This window comes from Trachypithecus francoisi, unplaced genomic scaffold (assembly GCF_009764315.1).
Source record: "Trachypithecus francoisi isolate TF-2019V2 unplaced genomic scaffold, Tfra_2.0 Contig01440, whole genome shotgun sequence".
NCBI lineage: Eukaryota > Metazoa > Chordata > Mammalia > Primates > Cercopithecidae > Trachypithecus > Trachypithecus francoisi.
The window spans coordinates 27,566,127-27,593,233 of NW_022681431.1; the positions used below are offsets into that span (position 1 = coordinate 27,566,127).

The following is a 27,107-nucleotide window of genomic DNA, read 5'->3' on the forward strand; positions in this document are numbered from 1 at the left end:
TCAGATGCCTGGTGAGTTTGACCCCAGTAAAGTCCAGATCCCCTTCTCACTACAGGCATTAAAGCAAATTAAAGGGGCTCTTGGCAAGTTTTCAGATGGCCCTGTCCAATATATAGAGGCTTTCCAGAATTTCATCCAAGTATTTGAACTCTCCTGGAGAGACATGGTGTTACTTTTGAATCAGACCCTGACAGACACAGAGAAGCAGGCTGCTCTTCAAGCAGCAGAGAAATTTGGGGATGAGCTTTGTAGCACATATAGCATCAGGGAAGAAGGTGAACATTATCCAACTGGAAGAGAGACAGTACTAATGAATGACCCTGGATGGGATCCCAATGGTGAGAGGGGAGACTGGAAGACGAGACACTTTCAGGTGTGCATAATGGAGGACTTGTGTAGGACCAGGACCAAGCCTCTCAGTTATACTAAGTTATCCATGATTGACCAGGGAGCTGATGAAAATCCCACTGCCTTCTTGGAAAGACTTAGCGAGGCCTTGGTAAAGCACCTGTCTATCTCCTGATTCAGTTGAGGAACAACTAATCCTAAAGGATAAGTTTATTATTCAGGCAGCCCCTGATATCAGGAGGAAGCTGCAAAAAACAGGTCCTGGGACCAGATAGTACTTTATAGAACTTCCTGAAAGTGGCCACTTCAGTCTTTTGTAATAGAGACAGGGAGGTCCAGGAAAGAGAGAGGAAATACAGGAAAGAGACAAGGGCTTTAATGTCCACCAAGCAAGACCACAAACCCCAGAATTCCCAGGGTGTACCTGTTAACTGCTACAGATGTGGCAAGACAAGCAGATCAGCAAACGAGGGCTTTGAGCAGGGGCATCCGAACAGGTGAGCCACTCCCCTGCCACATGTCCTGTGAGGGAGATCACTGAACTCTCCTGTTTCAGAAGGCTTTAAAGCTTATGATGTAACAACTTCCAAAGTTACAAAGAGACAAAGCTGCTCACTTCCTGCTAAAGGATCATGGAGGGTAGAAGAATCAATAGACACAAGCTTGTATGCTTTTAGTCATATGATTTATTTTGTTTTGTGAAATTGAAAGTTTTAAGTTAACGGTGAGTTTCTTGGTAATATCCTTTCTTCATCTGATGGCTTTGATTTTATCACTTGGTTACTGTTGCAGAGGAAATACGAAAAAATAAAAATGTTAAATCTTCACTGTTAATAAAAGCTGTTATTTACTATTCAACTATTGGTAGAACACTTAGTTAGTATAGTGAGACACTGATTATACTGGTGCAGTCTGTGTCTGTGATTCAGGAAATTTATAAATCTAAATTTATTTTTCATAAATGGATTGTAATAGCTACATTAAAAGGGAATATTATAAATTGATATTTATATTTTTAATTTACACAGTCTCTAAACTTTACATGGATAAATGAAAATCATCAACAAAGAAACAGAAGAAAAGTATAAAGGAAAACCACAAAAAGGAAACAGAAAAAAAACAGCAACAGAAATATGTGAAAAAATAGGAAAGAATTACTATAAATTTTTCTCTATGTATCTGAGGAGGAAAAGAACTTTCAAAAACCCTCTGTGCATTTCCAGTGGTAAGAACCCACACACTTGTTTAAAGGCAAACTAACTCTTCAATCCTCTCCACTTCCTCACCCCAAACAAAACCAGTTATTTCTCTACTATAAAATGTGTCACTGGTAAAAGATGTCACTATCCATTCTGTCAGAAGAGTGGAGGTTTTTTAGTTCTCTCTTTTATTCTAACCCAAAAACGTCCATCCAGTCACTACTCTAACAGATCGGGCCTCTGTCATACCTCTGAAAACGTTTTTGTGCTTTTCCTCCTCTGCAATCCTGTCCTCATCACACCTTTCCTGTGCATTCAACAGTCTCTTAACAGCTTCACTACTTTCCATTTGTGACTGAATCTACTTTCCCTATTTTATCCCAGTGAAATTTGTAAACTGCAAGACATATAGTACCAAATCCGTTTCTTACCATCTTGAAAAGTACCTTACCTATGTTCTTAGTCATACAGAAGAATATTTAAACTCCTCATTGTGACATACAAGATACTTATTTTGGCTCATGGTTACCTACATGGATTTTACATCTCAGCATTCATAAACTTGCAAATTCCCAGCACTTTGGGAGGCCGAGGTGGGCAGATCATGAGGTCAGGATATCGGGACCACCCTGGCCAACATGGTGAAACCCTGTCTGTACTAAAAATACAAAAATTAGCTGGGTGTCGTGGCACACACCTGTAGTCCCAGCTACTCAGGAGGCTGAGGCAGGAGAATCACCTGAACCCAGGTGGCAGAGGTTGCAGTGAGTCAATATTGTGCCATTGCACTCCAGCCTGGGCAACAGAGTGAGACTCCATCTCAAAAAAACAAAAAAAAAAGTCAAAATTTTGTAAATAAAGAGAGGTGGTTTTACTTTTTAGCCTTGCTATTTTCCTGCTGTATATCAATAGCCATATTATTTAAGCATTTTTTCTTACATTCTGCATCCAAACTGTCAGTACATTCTGTTGCATTACCTTCAAAATGTATCCATAAGACCATCCTTACCACCCCTGGTCTGAAGCGCCACCTTTTCTCACCTGGATTACTGCAGTAGTTTCTCCACATCTACTCTTGCCATCATATAGCTGTTTGTTTTCAACAAAGCAGCTTTTTAAAGTGTAAGTCACATGCACCATCCAGTGATTCCTCCTTTTCACTCAAAGTAAGACAGATGGCCTCCAAGAGCGCCAACACCCTCCATGGGTGTTACTTCTCTGACCTCATCACAACTGCAACCCTCTTGGTAACTCTTCTCCAGATAGAATGACATCCTTGATATTTCTCCAACATTCCTGACTTATTTTAGCATCATATCATATATATGTTTTGAAAGCTGCTGTGAAGATATTTGCATGGATAATGCCAATATATGCCTGTGTGGGGTAGATTTGATGTGCAGCTGGAATGGAAAAGCTCTATCTTTATCCCTGGAAAGCCTGGATGTCTGGTTTTGACTTTTTCCTAGGAGAAGGGGAGTAGTATTTATGATGATCCACTTACAATTTAAAATAAGAAAGCTTGGGCCCTAGTGTCTCTCTAATTCCCAATGCTTAGTGGCAGGTAAGGAAACAGAGACCCATTGACTTAACTGTCAACAAAGTCAGATATGAGGGAATGGCAGCTAAGTAATTAGATGAACTCTTGATCTCACTCATGGTTGAAGTTTTGACTTTTCCATTTATTCCCAGTGATAGGCCTAACACATCAAATATAATTATTTCTTTACACATATGAATTAGAACTTTGAACAATATATATGAATGCCTATTTTATCCCATGTTAAACATTTTTTAAAAAGTATCTTTCTGCCTTTGAAGAAAGGTGCATTTAACATTTTGCCTGGCATCTCATGTGTCTCAATCGATGTAAATTCCATTCCCAATCCCCAGTCATATATCAGGCTATATTTGTTCAAGATTGTGGCAATCTTAAGAGTTTAAATTCTGAAGTCCGATTGTCTTAAGTTAAACTCTACTACAATACTCACTAAAATTCTATTTTCCTGGGGAATCAGTTTATTTCCTTTTATCCATTTCCTCATCTCTAAAATACCGGTAACAATATCTATGGCATTTTAGTAAGGATCAATCATCGTAAATGTGGAGAGACAATCTGTGTAAATCGCCCAATGAGAACCTTAAATAAGGCCAGAGGAGGTATGATTGTTTATGAATATTTTACAAAAATATTTATAATCTCTGTAACATCATTCTTTATTACAAAAATGTTGTTCAATACATCTCTGGCTAATGTTTCTAAATAAGTATAATATTTAGAATATTTCTAAATAAGTATAAAACATGATTAACATCAAATATATTCTCTTATCTTTGTGTTTTTTTTTTTGAGATGGAGTCTGGCTCTGTCACCCAGGCTGGAGTGCGGTGGCCGGATCTCAGCTCACTGCAAGCTCCGCCTCCCAGGTTTACGCCATTCTCCTGCCTCCACCTCCCAAGTAGCTGGGACTACAGGCGCCCGCCTTGTCGCCCGGCTAGTTTTTTTTTGTATTCTTTAGTAGAGATGGGGTTTCACCGTATTAGCCAGGATGGTCTCGATCTCCTGACCTTGTGATCCGCTCGTCTCGGCCTCCCAAAGTGCTGGGATTACAGGCTTGAGCCACCGCGCCCGGCCTCTTATCTTTGTTTTACTAGATGGTATTAATAAATAGGAGTCAAGATGATGAAATATGGGAATAATAGTTTTCTCGTACTGAGGTATTGTTAAAAGTAAAAAAATACTCCATGAGTTATCATTTTCTTAACAATTTGATTACTTCACATCACCTTTAACTCTGTGACTGGCTGTTGTTACTACTGCTGTCTTCTGAGATAGATCTGTATAAAAGAGATAACGTTAGGAAACACTGTAGTCTTGAGTGAAATCAGGAAAAGTTTAAAAAGCTAGATTGGCACTAATTAATCAATTAATATGTATCAAGTGGCCAAGTGCAAGCAGAGCAGTCAATTTGGAAAAAACGGACATAGACAAGAAGGGGTGACGTCAATTATAAAGCCTTCAGCTGCTAAAGAGAATGACCTAGTACCTGATCATCTGGCTCATTGCTATCCTTTTTTGCTTCAGCCCTACTTCATTTCTTACCCTGGCGGCCCTGAAACCACTTACTGTTGTAAAACTTAGGCTGTTGTGACCAGATTTTGTCAGTTTTAATCAATGATCCCACTTGTTCTTCCTTTTGAGTTCTCAAATCCCTACATATACATAAAACAAATTATGGTTTGATATGGTGTTAGAGTAAAAAAAAAAAAACAAGCTGTACAAGTTACCTTACCTATAATTTCCAAAAAACATGAGCCATATTAATTATGCACAAAATACAAAGTATCCTGAGTTCTCTCCCTCATTCTATACCATCTCCTATTTTTCTTAACTTCTACATATTCTATTCACAAAATTTTCTTCCCTGACTATTTCTGTGGACCTTTTTGGCACAACTGGTTGTCAATGCAAGAGAAATGGGGTTCCTTGGGAAGTCAACAGAACTTCCTAAACAATTGTAGAGAACTTGAATTTCTATGTGAAAGGCAATGAGGCTTTACTGAATAGCTTTAATTGTTCTTGGCCCTGTAAGAACATGCAGGATACTCAGATGACTGAAATAAAAACACAACACAACAAAACAAAAAGCAAACAAAAAACTGTTATATGCTGAGAACTTACTCAATATTTCTTGTCTCACTCTGTTGCCCTGGCTGGAGTGCAGTGGCATGATCTTGGCTCACTGCAACCTCCGGTTTCTGGGTTCAAGCAATTCTCCTGCCTCAGCCGCCCGAGTAGCTGGGACAGCTGGGACTACAGGCGTATGCCAGCACGCCTGGCTAATTTTTTGTATTTTAGTAGAGACGGGGTTTCACCGTGTTGCCTAGGCTGGTCTCACATTCCTGAGCTCAGGCAATCTGCCTGCCTCGGCCTCCCAAAGTGCTAGGATTACAGGCCTGAGCTTACTAAATATTTCTAAACATTAATCCAATCCATCCTAGAGTCCCTTCTTGGATTCTGAATTGCACTGAATTCTTCCCATAATCAATTTTAATATTAAATTAAAAATAATACATTTACTTACTTGCTGCTTATTGTTCCCACTTTGCTCCAAAATCTCTTCATTTTATTCCATTTAAGACTGACAATAGCAATTAAAATGAGCAAAGGTGAAAAAATGTAGAAACTGATCAAAAGACCATTGTTTTTAGGAGCAGCACGTCGTTTTGGAAACAAGGGTACACTTTTATCTGAAAACATGAGAGTACCTTTTTAACTATTTGAAAAATGATCAAATCATACCAGAATTTGAATTATAGAAATTTAGAGCTCAGTACAGTTAAAGAATGAATATATTTGAATTTAAAAGTGTTTTTAGCCTTCTCTGACTGGGCCCCAAAGTGCATTACACATTTTGTATGTCAACTCAATACACTTATACATATAATTGACAATACACTGTCATTGACAATATATAATATTTTCATAAATGTACTTATTTTATTGACATAAAAATACATATTTATTGACATAAATTTACTTATAATTCCTTCATGTATACTTAATATTTACTTATATAATCTATTTTAGTGTATCATATTTCTTTTTGTGAACTGCATTAAGTACATACACATTGATGTGCAACCATCACCACTACCCTGCTTCAGAACTTTCTCATTCTGCAAAACTGAAATTTTTTACCCATTCAATATTAATGCACCATTTTTCCCTCTCCCCAGCGGAACCACCATTATTCTGCTTTGACTCCATGAATCTAACTAACCTAGGTACTAATGGAAGCAGAACTCAGCCCCTGGCAACCACCATTCTACTTTGACTCTGAGTTTGACTACTCTAGGTAGCTGATAGAAGCAGAATCGTATAATATTTGTCATGTTGTGACAGGCTTATTTCACTGATCATAAGGTCTTCAGTTTATATCTACATTGTAGGGTGTGACAGGATTGTCTTCATTTCAAGGGTGAATAATCTTCCATTGTATCTCTACACCTTATTATGGTTATCCATTTACTTGTCAATAAACATTTGGGTTTTCCATGTTTTGGCTATTGCAAATAATGCTGCTATAAGCATGGGTATAGAAACATCTGCTTGAGTACAAGGAGGAGCTGCTACCATTCCTTCTGAAACTACTTCAATCAATAGAAAAAGAGGGAATTCTCCCTAACTCATTTTATGAGGCCACCATCATCCTGATACCAAAGCCTGGCAGAGACGCAACAAAAAAAGAGAATTTTAGACCAATATCCCTGATGAACATAGATGCAAAAATCCTCAATAAAATACTGGCAAACAGAATCCAGCAGTGCATCAAAAAGCTTATCCACCATGGGCTTCATCCCTGGGATGCAAGGCTGGTCCAACATATGCAAATCAATAAACATAATCCAGCATATAAACAGAACCAAAGACAAAAACCACATGATTATCTCAATAGATGCAGAAAAGGCCTTTGACAAAATTCCACAGTGCTTCATGCTAAAAACTCTAAATAAATTCGGTATTGATGGAACGTATCTCAAAATAATAAGAGCTATTTATGACAAACCCACAGCTAATATCATACTGAATGGGCAAAAGCTGGAAGCATTCCCTTTGAAAACTGGCACAAGACAGGGATGCCCTCTCTCACCACTCCTATTCAACATAGTGCTGGAAGTTCTGGCTAGGGCAATCAGGCAAGAGAAAGAAATCAAGGGTATTCAGTTAGGAAAATAAAGCAAATTGTCCCTGTTTGCAGATGACATGATTGTATATTTAGAAAACTCCATTGTCTCAGCCCAAAATCTCCTTAAGCTGATAACCAACTTCAGCAAAGTCTCAGGATACAAAATCATTGTGCAAAAATCACAAGCATTCTTATACACCAGGAACAGACAAACAGAGAGCCAAATCGTGAATGAACTCCCATTCACAATAGCTTCAAAGAGAATAAAATACCTAGGAATCCAACTTACAAGGGATGTCAAGGATCTCTTCAAGGAGAACTACAAACCACTGCTTAGTGAAATGAAAGAGGACACAAACAAATGGAAGAATATAGCATGCTCATGGATAGGAAGAATCAATATCTTGAAAATGGCCATACTGTCCAATGTAATTTATAGATTCAATGCCATCTCCATTAAGCTACCAATGACTTTCTTCACAGAATTGGAAAAAACGGCTTTAAAGTTCATATGGAACTAAAAAAGAGCCCACATTGCCAAGACAATCCTAAGCCAAAAGAACAAAGCTGGAGGCATCATGCTACCTGACTTCAAACTATACTGTAAGGCTACAGTAACCAAAACAGCATGGTACTGGTACCAAAACAGAGATACAGACCAATGGAACAGAACAGAGCCCTCAGAAATAATACCACACATCTACAGCCATCTGATCTTTGATAAACCTGACAAAAACAAGAAATGGGGAAAGGATTCCCTATTTAATAAATGGTGCCGGGAAATTGGCTAGCCATAAGTAGAAAGCTGAAACTGGATCCTTTCCTTACTCCTTATATGAAAATTAATTCAAGATGGATTAGAGACTTAAATGTTAGACCTAATACCATAAAAACCCTAGAAGAAAACCTAGGTAGTACCATTCAGGACATAGGCATGGGCAAGGACTTCATGTCTAAAACACCAAAAACAATGGCAGCAAAAGCCAAAATTGACAAATGGGATCTAATTAAACTAAAGAGCTTCTGCACAGCAAAAGAAACTACCAGCAGAGTGAACAGGCAACCTACAGAATGGGAGAAAATGTTTGCAATCTACTCATCTGACAAAGGGCTAATATCCAGAACCTACAAATAACTCAAACAAAAAGAAAAAAAGTTAATTGCACAAATATAAAAACCATATAATTTTATTTATATAACATTCATAAAACCACATAATTAGAGAGATGGAGAAGCATTTAATGGTTGGAAGGAGAGTTAGAGATGAGGGAAAAGAAAAAAATGTATCTACCAAGGGGTCATGTTAGACAACCATGTAGTGACGATACAGCTATGCACTGTCATTGTGATAGCTGTACATAAATCTAAACTGTGATAAAATTGCATAGAACACACACACACGCACACACACAAACACACAGACACACAAATGAGTGTAAATATACTGGAGAAATCTGATTAAGGTCTCTGTATGTTAGCAATGTTCATTTCCCAGTTTTGACATTGTAGGACAGATTTGCAACATTTTAACATTGGTGAAAGATGAGGGTAGGTTAATTTATTCTTCTTTTAATTTACTTATGTATATATTTATTTCAACTACTTTTTTCTTCCTAAACTAACTGAAACTACTTTCTTCAGTATCATCTACCAATAAAGTACCCCAAATTCTAAGTTGTGGGAACAAGGAAACTCATTCTAACAACCTCTTGGCATATATTTTTTCTTGATCTTTAACTCCTATTGTCTTTAACTCCTATGCTCTTAAGTTGCCATATTAAGATATTCACACATCTAGTTATATGCCACTTCAGCATATTTGACATATGAATCCATTCCTCAAGTATTTATTCAAGTATAGAATTCTAATAGTAAAAGAAAGGTTTAGTAAAAACAAATATATTTATTCATGACTTTCATCAAATTAATTTAAAAATATTCATTGCCACAGACTATTCATATGCTGTAGGCATGAACAATTTCATGATTTTTCTCTTTTGATATTACAGTTAACTTTAAAGATTGAATTTGATTGTGAATTGGGATATCACAGTAGGTGACGTCCTTGGAATACACAGACTATATAATAAAACTACAATGTTTTCTATAATTTAACTACACTTGCATAGAAAACTCTGCGTATAAATAGAAATATTCTGGTAACCCTGCTTAAAGTGAAGGGGAGGGCTTTTAAAATGTTTGTTTCTAGGTGAGAATTAAAACTATACAGAAAATTTTGGTTGGCAGACAGATTTAGAGCTGTCTGGCTCTAGATCCAATTTAGTAGCTGCTAGTCACAGTGGTCATTTAAATTTAAATTAAATTAGGTAAAATACAGTTGAAATTTCAGTTCCTTAGTTGCATTATCCACATGTTGGATGTTTGATAGTTATACAGGACAGCAAAGATGTAGACCATTTCTATGAGAGCAGAAAGCTGTATTGAAACACAGATCTAGAGACTAACCTACTGAAAGCCAAAATCCGTCATCGATGCTTCCTCCTGGTGATGACATTGATGGCTCACAATCTGGAGGAGCATAACCAGGATCACATTGACAATGGAAATGTTCATTGCAAATCTAAAACCAAAACAAACAAACAAAAAAAGCATTTATATACAACCAAAAATTAACTGCCTTATATGTGATTGTTAATACTACCATTTAATATAAGGAGTTTTAAACTTAATATGAAAAATAATTTTAAAAATAAGAGACAGTATGATAAGTGTTCATGCAATATATTTTCAAACATCATAGAGGTATCTTCTTGTTTGTCTCTTACATTTCTAATAAAGTCAATACCATTCTTGATACAATTTAAATGCTTTTTATTAGAAGGGCATACAGATTATGATGCTAGAAACCATAGAATGGTGGAAGTAAAAATTTATTATAAATTGTGTTGGACTTAAAAAAATAGTTGTGATGAGAGCCAAATTTTATTTAAAAAAATAGGGGGGAAAGCCAAAATTTTAAGACGCTTGCTCAATCAGATACAGACACAAAAAATTTGTATAGAAAGCTAGAAAAAATGTAAAAATGTGATCTGGCAGACGAAAGGAAAAAGGGCCAGTAGAGAATTCAGAAATAAATGCACGCAAAATTCATTATGAAATTCAATTAAAACTATGTAAGAAAGAAAAGAAACTGTAAATAATAGATGTGTAAGTAATTTTGGGGAAAAATTGACGTAAACCACACAGGCAGGCCACTTTTTTCCTGAATTACTATAAAAAAAAGAATCATCAATATGGCAGAAGACACTGACCACAAGGAGACAAATGCATGCTTAGAATAACTTATAAAGTTTACAACATTTCTATAAGCCAGTAGATAAGTTTACAATAGATGAGGAGACAGAGATGTGAGTGGCAGATATGACCATACATACTTAGGAACTGTGTTATTAATTATCAAATAAATGCAAATTAATAATGGACTTAGCATGTTAAAAGATTAATACAACTAATCTGGACAGAATATGAGGAAATGCACATTTTCATACATGATAGGTGGGAGAAAAAACTGGTATAATGTTTCTTGATGACAGTATATTAATTAGAAAAATTCAAATTGTGCATATGTTCAGCCCAAACAAATTTTATTTGCTAATAATTTAAAAAAGCATATCAATGTGCAAAGGTAAATTTACAGTCATATCTGTTGTACCACTATTTGTAATAATTAAGCTAAAATTTAACATTAATTGAAAGGCCATCAGTGAATGGCGTTTCAAATATAGTATGGATGAGCCATATAGTGAAATAAGTCGAAGCTCTTGAGGAATGAAACATATTTTAATGGATTGAAAACTGTGATCTCATAAATCAATGTGCATAACAGTGTGTGGATGTTCATAAATATTATATAAGTATACATACACTCAATTATAAACAATATGTATATATATGCATAAAAGTATAAGTATAGTCCTTAATACATCCATTTCCAAAATTTAATAATCTTAATCTAATATCATAATAATGGATTCTGTTTCACGGTGCATTTTTTACAAAGTGTAAACTTATTTGCTCATGAGGCCTATAACAATGTGATTATACGCATAAATAATATGTATGTATAAATAGTAGATCTACTTTCCTTATTTAATGACAATTTTCAAAAAGAAATTTTCACATCTAATACTTGTGAACTTTGTTATTATCGTAGAACATGTTATTGACATAGATTAAAATAATTATACTGAGAAAAATAGTAACTGTTACATACCCCATTCTGTCCACAATTTGTAGTACATTTTGTTATATTTAGTTCACTAAGATATCTGCATCCATGCGAATGACATACCTAAAATGTTACAAAGCAAACAACAAAAAAAATACTAAATGTAAAGTAAAGAGATAAGGAATTATATTCGTACAAATATTATATGCACAGGAGACCTACAGAACAGATGAATCTGAATTTCATAACATTTTAATAAAAACCATAGGAACAATTCTAAATGGTATGTTATTACTTAATAAGAAATATTACAAGTGAGATATTTTCAGAAAGCAGAAATATACATTTTTATTGCAAACTGGTACAAGAAAAAAGTAGCCAGCTTGTACTAGCAATTTTAATTTATAGGACCTCTTTTAACATTTTTTATGCACCTTTCTTTTATTTACTCATGTAGACCCTTAGAAGGAGATATTTGTTTTTTATTTTTTTATTTTTTATTTTTTATTATACTTTAAGTTCTAGGGTACATGTGCATAACGTGCAGGTTTGTTACATATGTATACTTGTGCCATGTTGGTGTGCTGCACCCATCAACTCGTCAGCACCCATCAATTCGTCATTTATATCAGGTAAAACTTCCAATGCAATCCCTCCCCCCCCATGATAGGCCCCGGTGTGTGATGTTCCCAGAAGGAGATATTTTTATGCTCATTTTGTATTTGAGTAGTACGGTGGCTGTGTCAAATGGTGGGTCTACATTTAGTACTTTGAGAAATCTCCATACTGTTTCTCAAAGAGGTTGTACTAATTTACATTCCCAACATCAGTGTATAAACTTTCCTTTTTCTCCACATTCTTGACATCTATTGTTTTTGACTTTTTAATAATAGACATTCTGACTTGTGTAAGATGGTATCTCATTAAGGTTTTACTCTGATAGTTGGTGATGTTGGGCGTTTTTTCCCATGTTTTTTGGCCACTTGTATGTCTTAGTTTGAGAAGTGTCTATTCATGTCCTTTGCCCACTTGTTAATGGGGTTACTTGGTTATTTTGTTGCTATTGCGTTGTTTGAGTTCCTTGCAGATTCTGGATATTAGTCCTTTGTTGGATTTATAATTTGCAAATATTTTTTCCCATTCTGTAGGCTATCAGTTTACTCTGTTGTTTCCTTTGCTGTGCAGAAGCTTTTTAGTTTAATTAAGTCCCATTTGTCTGCTTTTGTTTTCATTGTGTTTGCTTTTGAGGACTTGGTCATGTATTCTTTGCCTGGGCCAATGTCCAAGAGTTTTTTGTAGGTTTTCTTCTAGGGTGTTTATGGTTTCAGATCTTACATTTAGGCCTTTAATCCACTTTGAGTTATTTCATGTATATGCTGAGAGGTATGGGTCCAATGTCAGTCTTCTGCATATGCTATCCAGTTTTCCCAGCACCTTTTTGAAGATGGTCTTTTCCCCAATGTATGTTCTTGTTGGCTTTATTGAAGATCAACTTGAAGTAAATATGTGGATTTCTGGTATCTCTTTTCTGTTCCATTGATCTATGTGTCTATTTTTATAATTATATCTTGCTGTTTTGGTTACCATTGGATTGTAGTGTAACTTAAAGCTAAGTAATGTAATGCTTCCAGCATTGTTCTTTTTGGTTAGGATTACTTTGACTAATTAAGCTGTTTTTGTGTCATATAAGTTTCATATTTTTTTATTTCTGTGAAAAATGACATTTTTTTAAAATAAGAAAAACGTAACTTTATATACACAGTCAGAACTTCATCATTTCAAAATGAAACAAGTATTCTTGAGTTTGCAATTAGGCCTTAAGCATTTATCCATGCATTTAACGGGAACCTTTCCAGGAACATTTGCACAAACTGAACAGCCACATGTCATCTACATACATCAAGGATGGAAAACACCTTGTTTGCTTGTTACCACTGTCCCCATGGAATTTCCATGGCAAACTTTCTTTTTTACTTTTTAACTTATTTTTTTATTATACTTTAAGTTCTAGGGTACATGTGCATAACGTGCAGGTTTGTTACATATGTATACTTGTGCCATGTTGGTGTGCTGCACCCATCAACTCGTCAGCAACCATCAATTCGTCATTTATATCAAGTATAACTCCCAATGCAATCCTTACCCCCTCCCACCTCCCCATGATAGGCCCCGATGTGTGACGTTCCCCTTCCCGAGTCCAAGTGATCTCATTGTTCAGTTCCCACCTATGAGTGAGAACATGCGGTGTTTGGTTTTCTGTTCTTGTGATAGTTTGCTAAGAATGATGGTTTCCAGCTGCATCCATGTCCCTACAAAGGACACAAACTCATCCTTTTTGATGGCTGCATAGTATTCCATGGTGTATATGTGCCACATTTTCTTAATCCAGTCTGTCACTGATGGACATTTGGGTTGATTCCAAGTCTTAGCTATTGTGAATAGTGCTGCAATAAACATACGTGTGCATGTGTCTTTATAGCAGCATGATGTATAATCCTTTGGGTATATACCCAGGAGTGGGATGGCTGGGTCATATGGTACATCTAGTTCTAGATCCTTGAGGAATCGTCATACTGTTTTCCATAATGGTTGAACTAGTTTACAATCCCACCAACAGTGTAAAAGTGTTCCTATTTCTCCACATCCTCTCCAGCACTTGTTGTTCCTGACTTTTTATGGTTGCCATTCTAACTGGTGTGAGATGGTATCTCATTGTGGTTTTGATTTGCATTTCTCTGATGGCGAGTGATGATGAGCATTTTATCATGAATCTGTTGGCTGTATGAATGTCTTCTTTTGAGAAATGTCTGTTCATATCATTTGCCCACTTTTTGATGGGGTTGTTTGTTTTTTTCTTGTAAATTTGAGTTCTTTGTAGATTCTGGATATTAGCCTTCTGTCAGATGAGTAGATTGCAAACATTTTCTCCCATTCTGTAGGTTGCCTGTTCACTCTGATGGTAGCTTCTTTTGCTGTGCAGAAGCTCTTTAGTCTAATTAGATCCCATTTGTCAATTTTGGGTTTTGCTGCCGTTGCTTTTGGTGTTTTAGACATGAAGTCCTTGCCCATGCCTATATCCTGAATGGTACTACCTAGGTTTTCTTCTAGGGTTTTTATGGTATTAGGTCTAACATTTAAGTCTCTAATCCATCTTGAATTAATTTTCATATAAGGAGTAAGGAAGGATCCAGTTTCAGCTTTCTACTTATGGCTAGCCAATTTTCCCAGCACCATTTATTAAATAGGGAATCCGTTCACCATTTCTTGTCTTTCTCAGGTTTGTCAAAGATCAGATGGCTGTAGATGTGTGGTATTATTTCTGAGGACTCTGTTCTCTTCCATTGGTCTATATCTCTGTTTTGGTACCAGTACCATGCTGTTTTGGTTACTGTAGCCTTGTAGTATAGTTTGAAGTCAGGTAGCGTGATGCCTCCAGCTTTGTCCTTTTGACTTAGGATTGCCTTGGTAATGCGGGCTCTTTTTTGGTTCCATATGAACTTTAAAGCCGTTTTTTCCAATTCTGTGAAGAAACTCATTGGTAGCTTGATGGGGATGTCATTGAATCTATAAATAACCTTGGGCAGTATGGCCATTTTCACGATATTGATTCTTCCTATCCATGAGCATGGTATGTTCTTCCATTTGTTTGTGTCCTCTTTGATTTCACTGAGCAGTGGTTTGTAGTTCTCCTTGAAGAGATCCTTGACATCCCTTGTAAGTTGGATTCCTAGGTATTTTATTCTCTTTGAAGCAATCGTGAATAGAAGTTCATTCCTGATTTGGCTCTCTGTTTGTCTGTTACTGGTGTATAAGAATGCTTGTGATTTTTGCACAATGATTTTGTATCCTGAGACTTTGCTGAAGTTTCTTCTCAGCTTAAGGAGATTTTGGGCTGAGACAATAGGGCTTTCTAAATATACAATCACGTCATCTGCAAACAGGGACAATTTGACTTCTTCTTTTCCTAACTGAATACCCTTTATTTTTTCTCTTGCCTGATTGCCCTAGCCAGAACTTCCAGCACTATGTTGAATAGGAGTGGTGAGAGAGGGCATCCCTGTCTTGTGCCAGTTTTCAAAGGGAATTTTTCCAGTTTTTGCCCATTCAGTATGATATTGGCTGTGGGTTTGTCGTAAATAGCTCTTATTATTTTGAGATACGTTCCATCAATACCGAATTTATTGAGCGTTTTTATCATGAAGGGATGTTGAATTTTGTCAAAAGCCTTTTCTGCATCTATTGAGATAATCATGTGGTTCTTGTCTTTGGTTCTGTTTATATGCTGGATTACGTTTATTGATTTGCGAATGTTGAACCAGCCTTGCATCCCAGGGATGAAGCCCACTTGATCATGGTGGATAAGCTTTTTGATGTGCTGCTGAATCCGGTTTGCCAGTATTTTATTGAGGATTTTTGCATCGATGTTCATCAGGGATATTGGTCTAAAATTCTCTCTTTTTGTTGTGTCTCTGCCAGGCTTTGGTATCAGGATGATGGTGGCCTCATAAAATGAGTTCGGGAGGATTCCCTCCTTTTCAATCGATTGGAATAGTTTCAGAAGGAATGGTACCAGCTCCTCCTTGTACCTCTGGTAGAATTCAGCTGTGAATCCATCTGGTCCTGGACTTTTTTTGGTTGGTAGGCTATTAATTATTGCCTGAATTTCAGAGCCTGTTATTGGTCTATTCAGGGATTCAACTTCTTCCTGGTTTAGTCTTGGAAGAGTGTAAGCATCCAGGAAATTATCCATTTCTTCTAGATTTTCTAGTTGATTTGCGTAGAGGCATTTATAGTATTCTCTGATGGTAGTTTGTATTTCTGTGGGGTCGGTGGTGATATCCCCTTTAGCATTTTTTATTGCGTCTCTTTGATTCTTCTCTCTTTTCTTCTTTATTAGTCTTGCTAGCGGTCTGTCAATTTTGTTGATGTTTTCAAAAAACCAACTCTTGGATTCATTGATTTTTTGGAGGGTTTTTTGTGTCTCTATCTCCTTCAGTTCTGCTCTGATCTTAGTTATTTCTTGCCTTCTGCTAGCTTTTGAATGTGTTTGCTCTTGCTTCTCCAGTTTTTTTTAATTGTGATTTTAGAATGTCAATTTTAGATCTTTCCTGCTTTCTCTTGTGGGTATTTAGTGCTATAAATTTCCCTCTACACACTGCTTTAAATGTGTCCCAGAGATTCTGGTATGTTGTATCTTTGTTCTCATTGGTTTCAGAGAACATCTTTATTTCTGCCTTCATTTCGTTATGTACCCAGTTGTCATTCAGGAGCAGGTTGTTCAGTTTCCATGTAGTTGAGCGGTTTTGATTGGGTTTCTTAGTCCTGAGTTCTAGTTTGATTGCACTGTGGTCTGAGAGACAGTTTGTTATAATTTCTGTTCTTTTACATTTGCTAAGGAGTGCTTTACTTCCAATGATGTGGTCAATTTTGGAATAAGTGCGATGTGGTGCTGAGAAGAATGTATATTCTGTTGATTTGGGGTGGAGAGTTCTATAGATGTCTATTAGGTCCGCTTGGTGAAGCGATGAGTTCAATTCCTGGATATCCTTGTTAAGTTTCTGTCTCGTTGATCTGTCTAATGTTGACAGTGGAGTGTGGAAGCCTCCCATCATTATTGTATGGGAGTCTAAGTCTCTTTGTAAGTCTCTAAGGACTTGCTTTATGAATTTGGGTGCTCCTGTATTGGGTGCATATATATTTAGGATAGTTAGCTCTTCCTGTTCAATTGATCCCTTTACCATTATGTAATGGCCTTCTTTGTCTCTTTTGATCTTTGATGGTTTAAAGTCTATTTTATCAGAGACTAGGATTGCAATCCCTGCTTTTTTTGTTCTCCATTTGCTTGGTAGATCTTCCTCCATCCCTTTATTTTGAGCCTATATATGTCTCTGCATGTGAGATGGGTCTCCTGAATACAGCAGACTGATGGGTCTTGACTCTTTATCCGTTTGCCAGTCTGTGTCTTTTAATTGGAGCATTTAGTCCATTAACATTTAAGGTTAATATTGTTATGTGTGAACTTGATCCTGCCATTATGATATTAACTGGTCATTTTGCTCGTTAGTTGATGCAGTTTCTTCCTAGCCTCGATGGTCTTTACATTTTGGCATGTTTTTGCAATGGCTGGTACCGGTTGTTCCTTTCCATGTTTAGGCTTCCTTCAGGGTCTCTTGTAAGGCAGGCCTGGTGGTGACAAAATCTCTAAGCATTTGCTGGTCTGTAAAGGATTTTATTTCTCCTTCACTTATGAAACTTAGTTTGGCTGGATATGAAATTCTGGGTTTAAAATTCTTTTCTTTAAGAATGTTGAATATTGGCCCCCACTCTCTTCTGGCTTGTAGAGTTTCTGCCGAGAGGTCTGCTGTTAGTCTGATGGGCTTCCCTTTGTGGGTAACCCGACCTTTCTCTCTGGCTGCCCTTAAGATTTTTTCCTTCATTTCAACTTAGGTGAATCTGGCAATTATGTGTCTTGGAGTTGTTCTTCTGGAGGAGTATCTTTGTGGTGTTCTCTGTATTTCCTGAATTTGAATGTTGGCCTGCCCTACCTGGTTGGGGAAGCTCTCCTGGATGATATCCTGCAGAGTGTTTTCCAAGTTGGTTTCATTTTCCCCCTCACTTTCAGGCACCCCAATCAGACGTAGATTTGGTCTTTTTACATAATCCCATACTTCTTGCAGGCTTTGTTCATTTCTTTTTCTTCTTTTTTCTTTTGGTTTCTCTTCTCGCTTCATTTCATTCATTGGATCCTCAATCGCTGATACTCTTTCTTCCAGTTGATCGAGTCGGTTACTGAAGCTTGTGAATTTGTCATGTATTTCTCGTGTCATGATTTTCATCTCTGTCATTTCATTTATGACCTTCTCTGCATTAATTATTCTAGCTATCAATTCTTCCACTCTTTTTTCAAGATTTTTAGTTTCTTTGTGCTGGGTACACAATTCCTCCTTTAGCTCTGAGAAGTTTGATGGACTGAAGCCTTCTTCTCTCATCTCGTCAAAGTCATTCTCTGACCAGCTTTGATCCATTGCTGGCGATGAGCTGCGTGCTCCTTTGCATGGGGAGATGCGCTCTTATTTTTTGAATTTCCAGCTTTTCTGCCCTGCTTCTTCCCCATCTTTGTGGTTTTATCTGCCTCTGGTCTTTGTCAATGGTGACGTACTGATGGGGTTTTGGTATAGGTTTTCTTCCTGTTTGATAGTTTTCCTTCTAATAATCAGGACCCTCAGCTGTAGGTCTGTTGGAGATTGCTTGAGGTCCACTCCAGACCCTGTTTGCCTGGGTATCAGCAGCAGAGGTTGCAGAAGATAGAATATTGCTGAACAGCGAGTGTTGCTATCTGATTCTTGCTCTGGAAGCTTCGTCTCGGGGTGTAGCCCACCGTGTGAGGTGTGGGGTGTCAGACTGCCCCTAGTGGGGGATGTCTCCCAATTAGGCTACTCAGGGGTCAGGGACCCACTTGAGCAGGCAGTCTGTCCGTTCTCAGGTCTCAGCCTCCATGTTGGGAGATCCACTGCTCTCTTCAAAGCTGTCAGACAGAGTCGTTCGCATCTGCGCAGGCCTCTGCTGCTTCCCCTGTTGTTGTTTAGCTGTGCCCTGTCCCCAGAGGTGGAGTCTACAGAGACAGGCAGGTTTCCTTGAGCTGCTGTGAGCTCCACCCAGTTCGAGATTCCCAGCAGCTTTGTTTACCTACTTAAGCCTCAGCAATGGCGGGCGCCCCTCCCCCAGGCTCGCTGCTGCCTTGCGTTAGATCGCAGACTGCTGTGCTAGCAATGAGGGAGGCTCCGTGGCTGTGGGACCCTCCCGGCCAGGTGTGGGTATAATCTCCTGGTGTGCCAGTTTGCTTAAAGCGCAGTATTGGGGTGGGAATTATCCCATTTTCCAGGTGTTGTGTATCTCAGTACCCCTGGCTAGGAAAATGGATTCCCTTCCCCCTTGCGCTTCCCAGGTGAGGCAATGCCTCGCCCTACTTCAGCTCTCGCTGGTCAGGCTGCAGCAGCTGACCAGCACCGATTGTCCGGCACTCCCCAGTGAGATGACCCCAGTACCTCAGTTGAAAATGCAGAAATCACCAGTCTTCTGTGTCACTCGCGCCGGGAGTTGGAGACTGGAGCTGTTCCTATTCGGCCATCTTGCTCTGCCCTCCCAACATTTTTATTTTGATAAGGATTGCATTGAATCCTTATCCTGTAGATTGTTTCGACAAGTATGGTCATTTTGATGATATTGATTCTCCCAATCCATGAGCACAGGATGCTTTCCCACTTGTCTGCATCATCTGTAATTTATTTTATTTATTTAATTCAGTGTTTTGTAGTTCTTGTAGAGATCCTTCTCCTCCTTGGTTAAATACATTCCTAGGTATTTAATTTTATTTTTTGGTAGCTATTGTAAATGAGACTGTTTTCTTGATTTTGTCCTTGGCTAGATCATTATTGGTATATAGAAACACTACTAACATGTGTCTATTAATTTTGTATCATGAAACTTTATTAAATTCATTTATCAAATCTAAAAGTTTTTTTTTTGGAGTCATTAGGGTTTTCTAGACAAAAGCTCAATCATCAGGAATAATTTGACTTCCTCTTTTCCAGTCTGGATGACTTTATTATTTTCTCTTGCCTTATTGGTTTGGTGAGGACTTCCAGTTAAGTAAGAGTGATAAAAGTGGGCATCTTTACCTTGCTTTAGTTCTTACAGGAAATGTTTTCAATTTTTCCTTGTTAAGTATAATGTTGGTTGTATGTTGGCTCTATGTTTGTTGTAGATTGCCTTTATGATGTTGAAGAATGTTCCTTGTATGCTGAGTTTATTGCAAATTTTTATCCGAAGAGATGCTGTAATTCATACAGTGATTTCTCAGCATCAATTGAGATTATCATATGGTTTTTTCTTTCATTCTGTTGATGTGATGGATCAAATTTTTGATTTGCATATGTTGAACCATCTTTGGATCCCTGGGATGCATCCCACATAATCACGATGTATTATGTTTTTGATGTGCTGTTCGATTTGATTTGCTAGTATTTTTTGAGGACGTTTGCATCTATGTTTTCCAGAGATATTGGTCTTTACTTTTTTTTAAGCCTTTCTTTGGTTTTGGTATCAGATGATACTGGCCTTGTAGTATGAGTTTGAGAGACTTTCCTCCTCCTTGATTTTTAAAAATTGTTTCAAAAAGATTCTAATTATTATTTATTCTATTAGTCTAATTATTATTCTATTCTGGAGGTAGAATTGGGCAGTGAATCCATATGGTCCTAGCCTTTTTTTTGTTCTTGGGATAATTTTTAATTACTGATTCAATTCTCACTAGTCATTATTGGTCTCCTTGGGAGTTGTATTTCTTCCTGGTTCAATCTTGGTAGGTTTTATGTTTTCAGGAATTTATCTATTTCCTCTAGCTTTTCTAGCTTGTGAGCATAAAGTTGTTCATAATAGTTTCTAATAATCTTTTGTATTTCTGTGGTGAGTCATAATGCCTGCTTTTTTATTTCTCATTTTGTTTGTTTAGATCTTCTATCTTTTCTTCTTCTTTAGTCTAGCTGATAGTGATAGGGACAGGGGGCAGAAAAATCGTAGGCAGAAGAGGGTGGGTCCCTGGCAAAGCCCCACCCTCAAGCCGAAAAGCCTGAGACCGTAGCCCAAAGTGAGAACTCATAACCCTGTTTTCCTGCTCACATGCTGCCTTTTCCCAAACATCCAAGGCCCACCCCACTCCCTCACCCTGTGCCTATAAAGACCCCCAGACTCAGCCAGCAGAGAGAAGCAGCTGGACACTGGGGACTACAGCCGGACATTGGAGAGAAGTGGTTTGACTTCAGAGGGGCAGCTTGATGGTGTAACTTTGGAGAAGAGTCCAGCTGGAGATGGCCTGACTTGAGGGGATGATTACCTGCCCGTCCCCTTTCCAGCTCCCCTTTCCACTGACAGCCCTTTTCCCTGGCAATAAAATCTCTCGCATTTACCATTTTCAATTCGCTTGAGCGACCTCATTTTTTTCTGGATGCCAGGCGAGAGCTCAGGAGCCATGAGTGTGGATACAAAAGGCTGCCACACTGGCCCTTTGCCCTCGCTGGCAGAGGACATCTGCCGGCCCACTGAGCTGTTAACACTTAAGCCATCTGCAGACTGCAGAGCTAAAAGAGCACTGAAACATGTCCTCTGGAGCTTCAAGGGTCACAGGCACCCCCCTTAGATGCTGCTGTGGGGCCCTCAGGGAGTTTGTTTCTGCCACACCCAAAAGCACTTGCTGCGGCTCCTTTACCCGCTCACCTGCACGCTCCCTCCTACGAGGGGTGGAATGCAGCAGGTCCCAGCGAGTGGAGTTCACTCCTGCCAGCACCACAGTGGCTGGCTGGTTTCTGCGCTCCTATACTCCAGTTCCCGCCTCCTTTGCTCCTGTGCTCCCTCCCGCGAGGAGCTGAGAGCAACAGGCTGAGTAAACAGGGCACCCCTGTCGTGAATCCCGCGAAAGGGTTGGGGAAATATCCTGCTTCAGTAGTGTATCAATTTTATCTTTTTGAAGAACAAACTTTTTGTCCTGTTGATCCATTGGGTTTGTTTTGTTTGCTATCTGTTTAGTAATGACGGACCTCTCTTCTCACTCTGTTAGTTCTCATGAGAGCTGGTTTTTTTTTCCCAAAGGTGTCTAGAACTTCCCTCCTCTCTCTCTTGCTTCTTCTCTCACCATGTGATCTCTGCACATACCAGTTCCCCTTCTCTTTCCACCAAGAGGAAGCAGCCTGAAGCCCTCACCAGAAGCAGATGCTGGCACTGTGCTTCTTGTTCAGTCTGCAGAACTGTGAGCCAAATAAACCTATTTCTTTTATAAGTTACCTAGTGTTAGTATTCCTTCATAGCCACACAACAACTGACTAAGACACATTAAATCTCACAAGTTAAGGGGCTTCGCCCCTCAAGACTGGCCCCATATCAGGTGCAAGTATTAGGTAAGCCATACTTCTGACAGACCAGATATAAATTGGGGGTTCTCATGATACCCTCCACAGTGTAACAATGTTAGAATGGCTCACAGAACTCAGGAAAATACTTTACTTATAGTTAATGGTTTATTATATAAGATACAACTCAAGAACAGCTACATGGATGATATATTTAGGGCAAGGTATTGGAGGAGAGGAGAAGAATTTCCATGCTTTCTCCAGCTGCACCACACTCCCAGCAAACTGATATGTAATAAACCCAGAAGATCATTGAATCTCTTTTTTCAAGGGTTTTAATAGAGCTCAATTTCCAGCCCTGCCTCTCTTCTTCCAAAAGTCCAGTGAGTCAGGCTGAAAGTCCCAACCCTCTAATTGCTTGGTCATCCTGATAACCAGCCCTGTTCTAAGGCCAGCTGAGGGTCCCACCCTAAATCACCTGATGGAAATAAGCACAATTTCAGGTGTGACTGAAATGTGTTTATTCATTCTCAAGAACAAAACACACTCCCATCGCTTAGGAAATTCCAAGGGTTTTAATAGAAGCTGTGTGTCAAGAATCAGAGACAGAGACCAAACATGTTCTGTGTTATGCTATATATATTATATATATATAAAAGATAAAATTAGTATACCTTTTATATATAAAAGATGCAATTAGTTAATATATTTAAGTATTTATGCTTCTGTATTTATAGTAAATATTTTCTCAGTTTGTTTTATATGGTCTTTGAAGGGATGACATATTACTTTATGATATAGTCAGCATCAGTATGTTCCTTTGATTAATTCATTACTTTTATGTGTGACTATCTTTTCCCATTCTGAGATAAGTATACTTTTCATTTAAATTTATCTTTTATTTTAAAAATATATTTTATATGTAAATTATTTTTATAAAAATGTGTGATAATTGTATACTTTCTAAATTAGTCAACTGGCCTATCAGGGAGTCTTAGATTCTCAAGCAAGAGGAAACAAGTTTAAATATCGGTAGTAAAAATTTAATAAAAATAACGGATAGTAAAGCAAGGATTTCTTCAACCAGCTGAAATTCTGATCAGTGTATCTTAAGATCTTGATATGGTAACTGAAATTTGTAGCATTAATTATAAATGAAAATTTAAGCATCCTCTCAATCTCTCTTTCTTTCTCTCTCTCATACACACACTTCAGACACTCACAGACAAATCCACCATCTATAGTATCAATAAAAATTTTATTTACCTTTTGCTGACCACACGCAGTTATATCTTCTGTATAGGTCCTCAATTGTTTTGAAGCATTTCTTGCATGTGCCGACACACATACATGACCTCCAAGGTAAGTATATTGTATATCTAAGTCTGTCATTGGTACTAGTTGTGAATGTATCCAGTGACAAACAATCTTTCCACAAAGGATATCACTAGCAACATAAGACAGAAAAACGTTACCAATTTGTCACTCAGGTACACAATTATTAGGTTAATAACAATTCAAAAGTAAGGATAATTCAAAATATTACTCAGATCATAACAGCAAAGCTTTTCACAGCACACAATGCCTTATTAAATGCAACAAATAAATCTATCTGCATATACTAGATACTGTCTCTCATTTATTTCAAGTCACTCTTTGCAGTACATACACAAAACACAACATATGCACTTGGAAGATGTATACTTTTCTAAATACGTACAAAAAATGACAGCGTTGACCACAGTTTCCAAATTTGTCATTTTGAAAATTCACTTCCTCTGTACACAGAAGATTAGCGGACTTAGAAACTGAAAACATACGAAGTTATAGTTACTTATATTAAAAATATTAAAAGGTAAAAGTGTGATAAGTGAATAGAGAGCTATCTAGACCACAACAATGTCCAGTCAGTATAATCTGCTATAAATTTTTGATGTCCTTTACTGGCTTTACAAGGAGAAGCACTTACTGAAAACTACACACACGAGAAGAGAAAAATTCATGTTATAGTGTAGAAATAATTAAGAAATCAGTCACCTGCTCTCTTATCTACTATTCTAATAGTCTACTCCCTTTGCAACAACCACCTTCAGCTGGACTAATGTCCTACTATTGCGTCCTGTAGCTATTAGGTCTATTTTAACTCTTGACATCATTCAAAGTTGCTTTTATTTGCAATTTTATTTCCAAATTTGAATGTAAAACAACACTTTCAGTGATGGCTCTTGGGTGGGTTACTGACTTTAGAATAGCTACAATTTAAATATAAACCACAAAAAAAAGGTATAACAATTACATTTTCCAAATAACTGTGAACACTGTCTATCCCTTTCTCTGCATATTCCTTTAAAGCAATAGCTAGTCTTATTACTGCAGGATTCTAAATCAGCAGCTTTCACATCAGGTACACAAAACTCAGATGTTCCATTGCAATATTCTGGAAAATCACACATATCTATGCTTTTTCTGCAGACATGGCCTCTTGCATGGATCTGTGAGAGAAAGAAAAACAAATACATTTATTTTTCAGGCTCAATCCGGTTTACCTCCACTACCAAGAATTGAAATGGACTAAATCAAACAAGGAGCTCCAATGACCTATCTATACGACATATTGAGAATGCTTGCTTGAGAATTGTCAGCTTAAAAGCAAGGATATCCAAGAGATGCATCGAATCAAATTCCTGTTTGAAACAAACACTCACTAGAGCATGAAGCCAGACCTATCTTCAATTTTAACCTAAGTTCGTGTTTATTTTTCTTTGCTCGGACATTCATCATCCAGTTACAACTGACCAATACATAATCAGTATTAATGTTTTTATTTAAAAATTACCTGTAGGAATATCTAAGCACTCATTAGAAACAGGTAATAAAGGCCAGGTGTGGTGGTTCACACCTGTAATCCCAGCACTTTGGGAGGCCGAGGCGGGCAGATCACCTGAGGTTAGGTGTTCAAGATCAGCCTGGCCAACATGGTGAAACCCCGTCTATACTAAAAATACAAAAATGTGCTGGGTGTGGTGGCATGCTCTGTAATCCCAGCTACTTGAAGGCTGAGGTGAGAGAATCACTTGAACCTGGGAGGTGGAGGTTGCAGTGAGCTGAGACCGCACCACTGCACTCCAGCCTGGGCAACAAGGGCAAAACTCCATCTCGGAGGGGGCGGAGGGGAAGAAAGAAAAAGAAATAGGTAATACAACTTACCGTACAAGTTTTATTGTTACAGCATGGTCCAGTGCCACATTCTGCAAATCCAATTAGAGTACAATCTGCAGGATTACAGCATTTTTTATAAGTGCATGCCTAAAAGCAAATACAATAAATTTAAATGTTTTACATCAAACTTTAGTAAATAAATAGTTTTATTTTCAAAATAAAGTATCTCTCCAACTTGATTCTAATCACACCATGACTTTTGGATTCTGTATTTTTACACCACTTCACTTAAACTTAATATACTTTCTTTATAAGAAAAAAAAAGATGACAATGAAAATACTCACAATTTCATTCTAAAGAAATTGATCTATTAAAAATTTAGTGCAATTTTTTTAAAAAATTATTTTTGTTTATGAAAGCATGCATGCAAGTTTTCATATTTTTTTTACTTACTATGCCATAAGTACACTTCTGTATTATCAAATCCTCTCAAGGGGAGTCGCTGGAAGAGTTTGGAGGAACAGGATAGAAAAAGCCTACATTTGGCCAGGTGCAGTGGCTCACCTGTGATCACCCAATCAGGGTGGAGGCTGCAATGAGCTGAGATCGGGCCGCTGTACTTCAGCTTGGGTGACAGAGCAAGATTGTATATCAATAAATAAATACAAATAAAAAGCACAGATTCTTGTTAGGGATTAAAGGACAAGAAGATGAGGGAAAGTTTTAAACTTCTTAGAGATTAGATAAATGCTCATGACCAGAATGTTGATAGAAATATGGATAGCAGGCCGGGCGCGGTGGCTCAAGCCTGTAATCCCAGCACTTTGGGAGGCCGAGACGGGCGGATCACGAGGTCAGGAGATCGAGACCATCCTGGCTAACACAGTGAAACCCCGTCTCTACTAAAAATACAAAAACTAGCCAGGCGAGGTGGCGGGCGCCTGTAGTCCCAGCTACTCGGGAGGCTGAGGCAGGAGAATGGCGTGAACCCGGGAGGCGGAGCTTGCAGTGAGCTGAGATCCGGCCACTGCACTCCAGTCCGGGCGACAGAGCTAGACTCCGCCTCAAAAAAAAAAAAAAAAAAAAAAAAAAAAAAAAAAAGAAATATGGATAGCAAAGATCATTCTCATCAGGTTAAGATGAAACTGAAGAACAAGGTTTTGGAAGCAAGGGCCATCCTTGCTATAAACTGGTCAAGAACTTGGCTGAACTATGACCATGCCTGAGGGGTTTGCAGAAGGCCAAACATAAGAGTGATGAACTAGGATATATGGCAGAAAAAATTTAATGTAGCAAAGTTCTCAGAATGTTGTGTGGTTGCTTCTAATTTCTTATTGTAAACTGCTAGAGAAAAGGGCGATGGAGCAGAAAAACTTGAAAAATTCATAGTTTGGCAGTCTAGTAAGGAAAGAAAGTGCATTTACAGGAGAGAAAACCAAGGATGTAGCACAGGGACACCTTTGCTTAAGAGATTAACAAAGATAGAAGAAAGCTGATACGGTTAGGATCGGTGTTCCTACCCAATTCTCCCTGCAATGTCAATTGTAATCCCCAGTGTTGGAGGTGGGGTCTAGTGGGAGGTGGCTGAATCATAGGGGTAGTTTCTCATGGTTTAACACC

At 37.9% G+C, this 27,107-nt stretch overlaps 1 protein-coding gene across 3 annotated transcripts in view; it reads right to left on the reverse strand.

Annotated features, from left to right (window-relative positions):
* Positions 1-1,016: 1,016 nt before the first annotated feature.
* The window catches only part of LOC117095176 (A disintegrin and metallopeptidase domain 3-like), an 80,196-nt gene continuing 54,105 nt past the window's right edge, over positions 1,017-27,107 (reverse strand). For 2 of the 3 annotated variants that reach the window (XM_033231916.1, XM_033231897.1), the window contains exons 13-21: positions 25,535-25,633; positions 24,624-24,819; positions 24,048-24,135; positions 23,594-23,774; positions 11,472-11,549; positions 9,704-9,818; positions 5,633-5,798; positions 4,335-4,385; positions 1,017-1,131 (exon numbers count right to left, since the gene is read on the reverse strand). In XM_033231916.1, coding sequence (XP_033087807.1) covers positions 4,337-4,385; positions 5,633-5,798; positions 9,704-9,818; positions 11,472-11,549; positions 23,594-23,774; positions 24,048-24,135; positions 24,624-24,819; positions 25,535-25,633 — 972 coding nt within the window. In that variant the 3' untranslated portion in view covers positions 1,017-1,131; positions 4,335-4,336. Of the gene's footprint in view, positions 1,132-4,304; positions 4,386-5,632; positions 5,799-9,703; positions 9,819-11,471; positions 11,550-23,593; positions 23,775-24,047; positions 24,136-24,623; positions 24,820-25,534; positions 25,634-27,107 lie in introns of those variants that run through there. The other variant, XM_033231908.1, reaches the window with a different exon arrangement.